Source organism: Phoca vitulina, unplaced genomic scaffold, assembly GCF_004348235.1.
Source record: "Phoca vitulina isolate PV1807 unplaced genomic scaffold, GSC_HSeal_1.0 scaffold7, whole genome shotgun sequence".
Taxonomy (NCBI): Eukaryota; Metazoa; Chordata; class Mammalia; order Carnivora; family Phocidae; genus Phoca; species Phoca vitulina.
In genome coordinates this window covers 35,774,282-35,781,304 of record NW_022589710.1, presented here as the reverse complement: position 1 = coordinate 35,781,304, position 7,023 = coordinate 35,774,282, and the positions used below count along the sequence as shown (strand labels likewise).

At 38.5% G+C, this 7,023-nt stretch overlaps 1 protein-coding gene across 1 annotated transcript; it reads right to left on the bottom strand.

Moving 5' to 3' along the window:
* Positions 1 to 2,677: 2,677 nt before the first annotated feature.
* On the bottom strand, positions 2,678 to 3,719 carry LOC116633049 (phosphate carrier protein, mitochondrial-like). The gene has a single exon (XM_032405276.1). It carries the CDS (start codon positions 3,672 to 3,674, stop codon positions 2,817 to 2,819), a length of 858 nt encoding a protein of 285 aa, XP_032261167.1. The 5' UTR covers positions 3,675 to 3,719; the 3' UTR covers positions 2,678 to 2,816.
* Positions 3,720 to 7,023: the final 3,304 nt, after the last annotated feature.

The following is a 7,023-nucleotide window of genomic DNA, read 5'->3' as shown; positions in this document are numbered from 1 at the left end:
GGCAGCCTTTTAAATAGCTTCTAAAATCTTTGGTAACTTGAAACTTTTTTATTTAAAGATCTATTTATTTATTTGAGAGAGAGAGAAAACATGAACAGGAGGGGCAGAGGGAGAGGAAAGAGAACCTCAAGCAGACTCTGCATTGAGCTTGGAGCCCGATGTCAGGCTCAATCCCATGACCCTGAGATCATGACCCGAGCCAAAATCAAGAGTTGGACACTTAACTGACTGGACCACCCAGGTGCCCTGGTAACTTGAAACTTTAACATCTTGCTAAGTTAAATGATGAGTTAAGTTAAATTCATTGAACGTCTAGATCATTTCCAAATAAGATGTATTAGTACTTAATGTTTTGTTATTTTATCTACTTTTGTCTTATTACTGGGAAACTAAAGACAAATTTGGGTGTGTTAGTAAACATGTTTTGTGCTTTATTGAAAGATGGTACTATGAAAAGTATATTTCTAGAAATTATAAAATGTATTTACAAATTTGCCAATCTAAAGAACTCTCCTGTAACAGTTCACAATTGCTTACTACTTAGTTTTCACTAGAAATTAAGATTTCCAGGAGTTCAGAATTCTAATAAATGTAATTAAGACTACTGGAAATAATAAAGGAAACAACTCTGCATGCAAGGAAAGTAAGATATGTGTGTTTGGTAAGAAAAGGTTTAAGAAATAGAAATACATTTTTGTTGAGAAAAAAGAAAATTCGTCCTAAAGTGAGCCTGGTTATTCAAAGAGGGAAAACTTCGGACAAAATCTGAATGTAAAAAAGAGAGTTGTAGGTTTATGGAAAAGAAATCGGAAAGAATGTGTGGTCAGTACTGGCTAAGATTAGGATAAATTTAAGTAAATGAGTTTTTTTTTTTAAGATTTTTATTTATTTATTTGTCGGAGAGAGAGAGCGAGCGAGCGAGCACAAGCAGGGGGAGAGGCAGAGGGAGAGGGAGAAGCAGGCTCCCCGCTGAGCAAGGAGCTGAGCCCGATGTGGGACTCCATCCCAGGTCCCTGGGATCGTGACCTGAGCTGAAGGCAGATGCTTAACTAACTGAGCCACTTAGGCATCCCAGTTTTAATATCAAAAATACACTGGTGAAAAATTAAAATTTTGTTTTCTCTTTGCTAAAAGGACCAAGTTTTCTTTAACTATTGATTTGCTCTTAATAAGGAATTATAAACAAAAGTTTTTCTTTACCTTTAAAGTTATCTGCCCAGAAAACAAGGACTCTGTTTTGCCAGAATTTCTTTTTTTTTTAATGTTTTTAAGATTTTATTTATTTATTTGACAGAGAGAGACACAGCAAGAGAGGGGACACAAGCAGGGGGAGTGGGAGAGGGAGAAGCAGGCCTCCACGCGGAGCAGGGAGCCCGATGCGGGGCTTGATCCCAGGACCCCGGGATCATGACCTGAGCCGAAGGCAGACGCTCAACGACTGAGCCACCCAGGCGCCCCTGTCAGAATAATTTCTTATGTTTATCAGGTCTTTGATTACTCAAGAAAACTGAGTCTTAATATTAAGAGAGCTAAATTTTGCTCATAGCTATCTGTATTTGCCTTTGAAATCTTTTATTGCCATTTTGGTTAAATGGATAATTACTGTTTCATAATGATTTGTGGTTCTATTTAATCAAATGTTCAAACCTTTTGGTATTTTTTGACATACTTCCCAAAGCCAAATTCTAAAATGAAGTCTTTTGACTATAATCTAATTGAAATTTTCCAGAGGGTTCCTTGAACATTTCAAAGATTTGGTGAGAAATTAAACTAACTATACTTATTTGGTACATTAAATTACATAGGAAGCATGGCCAAATAAGTGATACTAAATCCTCTTAAATTATATTTGTGTAGATATGTTACTAAAATAAGTGTTCTAGAGATTGTATGAAAAGTCCTAGAAATCTGATGTCCTAGCATGTTATTATCTTGAAGTGTTGTGTGTCACAGAAATAACCAAATTTCCTTATTAATTGCATTATAATGAACTCCAATAAGATCTTTACTCGTGGCCATTTTTAAGTTTTTTATCATTTACAGACAGTTATAATGAAAGATAGTTGAAAGAAAAGCAGGCAGGGACAAGGGGCCCTTGCCCTAAGAGGAAACCACCCTTAAAAGGATTTTACACCACCCTGGAAGGAGCCCTCCACCCTTTCCCATGTGATAGGTAGGTGGCAAAAACCTGATTGGGTGACAGGGACATGAGGGTTAATCAGATTAAAACAGCCTGCCAACAAGCCCATAAAAACCTCTAGACTTAGGAACTCCGGCGGCAACCCTCTCCAGTCCCCTCCCTCTTCCTGAGTTTTGTACTATTGCTCAATAAAGTTTACTACCACTCAGTCAAATTTGCTTTGCCACCCACCACTCTTCGTCTGGTCTGCCTCTTCATTCTTCGAAGCCATGTGACCAAGAACTGTGGGCACTGAAGGAAAAGAAATCCTTTAACAGTTTGCTTTTACAAAAGCTTCCTGCAACTTTGTTTCATTTTTAGTGAGACTCATGGAAAGAACTCTGAGTACAGGCTTCTGATAACCTTAAGATCATAATACTGAACTAGGTAAGAGTTTTTGGAAGTAGTTTAAAAAAAGTGGATTCATGTAGAACAAGAATTAACAACATGGGACTGAATGGACTGAGGAGGATAATTATAATTTGTATGACTTTTTTTTTTTTTTTTCATGAATAGTTGGGCTTATTTCAACAGTGGGTTTGAAACCCTCTCCTTAGGCAAGAGACTACAGTAATTATACCAGGAATAGACAATTTCCTACACTGTCAAATATATAAAAGTTCCTCTTGCACTTTTCTCAACACTGATCAACAAGCAGATTCAGTCCACATTTGCTTTGATCATTCTGAGTTAACCCAAGCTGCTTCTTCAGAGACTCTGGCATTTCAGGTGGAGGAGGGCGAGGGAGCCTGAAGTAGACCTTCACAGAGTCATAGATGAACCACTGTAGTGCAGTCAGAGTGCCAATCATGATGATACGGGCAAAGAGTCCCTTCCATACACCTTTAAATCCAAGTCTCTGAAGAACCTGAGAAGCACTGCTACCTTTCTCCTTATTCAACACAGATACCACGGAATCAGTAGGGTGAGAAACAATTGCACAGAAGACTCCAGCTATGTAACCTGCCACGAATGTTACAACCAGTTGCTCTGCCTTTGAACATTCACTTCGGGGCTTAGGAACCACAAACTTGTACAATGCTTCAACAGTACGTTCAAAGCAGGCAAATTTCATCATGGTGTATGGTATCTGTCTCATCCAGAGAGGGGCAACTCCCTTGTAGAATGCTTTTAAGCCTTCTTCCTTATACATTTTGGGAGCTGCATCCCTCAAAGTGTTGGCATAACCTGGTTGGGTTTGAATTTGAACCCTAGCAGCTTCCATAGGAGCCAGGGCAATGTCAGCAAAGAATTCAGCACTGGCAGAAGCAGCCAAATATAGCGATGTGCACCAGAGATAGGCATTCTCCTCCCCAAGCATGTTGCTATACAAGACTTTGAAGACTTCATAAAAGCCAAACTTGCAGAGCCCCTGCATAGAGTAGCCAATGAAAGTCGGAGCCCATCCTTTAGCCAAACCACGAACACCATCCTCTTTAAGTGTAACTGAGAATCCATTAAATATGCCCTTGTACTTCTGGGGGTCCACCTGCATACGGCATTTCACTAAATCCAGAGGAACGACAGCAGTGTGTGTAAGACCACAACTTAAGCTGACTTTTTATAATGTTTTGTTTTTCCAGAGTTGAGGAAATGTTTCATCTTAAGCTAACTGACTTAAAGCAGCAATTTGATAAAATATACCTTTGTGAACAAATTGAAACATTTATCTTTTTCTCCCTACCTGTTCTCCCTAGAATTCAGAAACTTTCAGTATTCTTAAATTCTCATGGTAATATATTTATTTGCATAAGTTCAATAAGAATCTGTTTTCTTTGTAACAGGACACAATTGGAAACATTGGTCGTAATACCAAGGCTTTGATTGGAATGTTATATTTGAGAGACATGCATAGACTTAGATATGACCAAAATTGTTTTAAGGAACTATGGTTGACTTTATAGAACCAATAAAGCCCCTTGGAAATATCAGTTTGTTACCCTGCTTACAGAGTTTCCAGGAACCCAAGCAGGTGAGTAAAGATCACTTCCTGGCAGGTGCAGGGTATTTTGGAGACCTCAAGAGGAGAGAAATTAATCCAGATCTATAGGTATTGCAAGTGAAGTCTGATGGCAAGTATTTGGCTTGGTTTCTGGCCTTGAGAGGCTGTTAAAAGTTCAGTCTGGAGATTTCTTATGAAAAGTTCCAGGAAAGCAGGTTTTAAAGAGCCTATATGGTCAACTGTTATTCTTGCTGTATTCATGTAAATAATCATGCCCAATATTTTTGAAACTAGACTTATTTTGCAAACAGATTAGTGGTAACATGACTATCTTTGGTAGAATGAGGGTGAGTATTTAGAGAAAAAATATACCTGTGTAGATTATTAGATTCTAATACTGTCATTTTAAATGGTACTAGAAACTGATTTCTTCTAGTTTCCTTCAGTGCCTGGCTATAACTCTCCAAACTAACATTTTTAATTTTTCTCCCACCTTTCTGACTTGGAATCATGTGAGAACTAAAATTGCCCTTTTTCCTAAAGCCCTGCAAACTAAATATGAGTGACTTGACATAAATGTCAGATAAATAGCTAATGTTTATTTATTTATTTTATTTATTTGTTTTTTAAAGATTTTATTTATTTGACAGAGAGAGACACAGCGAGAGAGGGAACACAAGCAGGGGGAGTGGGAGACGGAGAAGCAGACTTCCCGCCGAGCAGGGAGCCCGATGTGGGGCTTCTTCCCAGGACCCTGGGATCATGACCTGAGCCGAAGGCAGATGCTTAACGACTGAGCCACCCAGGTGCCCCAACAATAACTAATATTTAAAGACAATCTTTTTGCCTGTTATACCCTGTGGGTCACTCAAAAAAATTACCAGAGACATTTGAACTGCAAATCAGGAAAATCTGTCAGATTACCACTGGCTATTCTCACTCCATCTGAAGATGCTTCTAGCCTGACATCTAAAAATCTTAACTGGCTGGCCTAAGAACTCAGAAACTGGTTTGTAATTTGATCCAATCATTAACCACTGTTTTTGTTTCCATAGAAATGCCTCCTATTTAGTACCTGATTCCTTGAACTACTGGCCTAACTTTGAGAACACACCTGCATCACTGCCTCCTGAAATGAGTTTAATTGAGTTGACCTACTGTCAGGACTAAGAGACTGGTTCAACAAGAGGGAACAACCTATCAACTCAACTTTTCATGTGGAAAGTTCCAAAGGAGGGAACTGTAGGGGCCAAGGGCAGGCAGCTCCAAGGTGGGCCACTTTGCCATGAAGATTATCTTGAGTTAAAAGCAATCAAAACCCAGCAGATCCAGGAACAGCTCTTTACCTCCTCTTGAACTGCCTAAATTTACATTGGAAAGGAGAGCTTGTACTAGGAAGAGAGTTATTAACAGATATTCCTTTTTACCTCACAAACTTATCTGCATAACAGAGCAACCTTTGTTTACTAAACATCTCTCACCTTTCTGCTAATGGTCTTCCCCCCCTTTGTATCCCTACAACCCTACCCCTCTCCTTAGCTCAGGATGTCACATAAACCTCATGTTGCCTGTCTTTGAAATTTCATGTCCATGTGGCTTCATTGCAGGTAGGACACTAAATTTGATTTTCTCCAGTTAATTGATCTCATGTAAATGTAATCCTTATTTCAGCTAGAAGAGTCTGGAATAGAGGAAAATTTCTTCCTCCCCAACAATTCTATGAAACATAATTTTAAGCAGCAAATACCAAATTTCGAATCTGAATAGTAAACATAATCTTCAAAAAATGAATGTAAAATCTACCACCAAAGGCATGCAACAATTTAGTTCTTTTCTTTCTATTTACTTTCAAATCTATTTTTTTTTTAATAATGGAAAGGAATACAGAACATAAATAAATGTAAAACCCTAAGTTATTTGACTTTTTAGTTTTCTAATGTAATGGTCTCCAAAGTCTGCTTGTGTCCTTCAGGACTACACAAGACAACCTACAGGAATATCAGGAGAAACTATAACATGTCTATTTCTATTTTTACTTCATGCTTAAAAATGTCTGTGTACTACATAATATACATTATATGTTACCATTGCAATACACTTATATAATGTAGAAATAAATATTATGGAAAAAATGGAGAGTATTTTAAAGTTGGTTCACTCTGATTCAGTGCATTTTGATCATATTTTGAGAATGCTGTGGGACATTCTTTTTCAAAAGGAATAAACTGAAATGCAGAGCTAGATATAAAATGTTAAATTATTGCATTTGGACTGGAAACCTTTACCATAATCATCATATACACTAAAAATCACCAGTGATGCCTGGCTGGCTCAGTCGGTGGAGCATGGGACTCTTGATCTTGGTGTCATGAGTTCAAGCCCCACATTGGGTGTGGAGCCTACTTAAAAAAAAAATCACCATAGAGTTCTATAAAAATATTAAATTAATGTGTTACTTAATTTTTGCAAATTGTGAAGATAATTATAGAGCATTTTTAAATGACATGAAAATAAAATGAAGGAAAAATTCTCCAAGACATCCAATGTTATTTTATGTATTTTTTTAATTTTTTTTTTTTTTTTTAGAGAGAGTGAGTGAGTGCCGGGGAATAGGGGTAGGGGGAGAGGGAGAGAGAGAATCTTAAGCTGGCTCCACGCCCAGGGTGGGGTCTGACTCCGGGGCTTGATTCACGACCCTCAACCCTGAGATCATGACCTCAGCTGAAATCAAAAGTGGGATGCTTGTGGTGCCTGTGTGGCTCAGTCGGTTAAGCGTCTGCCTTCGGCTCCGGTCATGATCCCAGAGTTCTGGGATCAAGCCCCACGTCGGGCTCCCTGCTCAGCAGAGAGCCTGCTTCTCCCTCTGCCCCTCACCAGCTCATGCTCTCTCACTCAAAAAAAA

Excerpts from the sequence above, each read along its gene's own strand:
- LOC116633049 (XM_032405276.1), bottom strand. The coding sequence starts at position 3,674 with ATGCAGGTGGACCCCCAGAAGTACAAGGGCATATTTAATGGATTCTCA.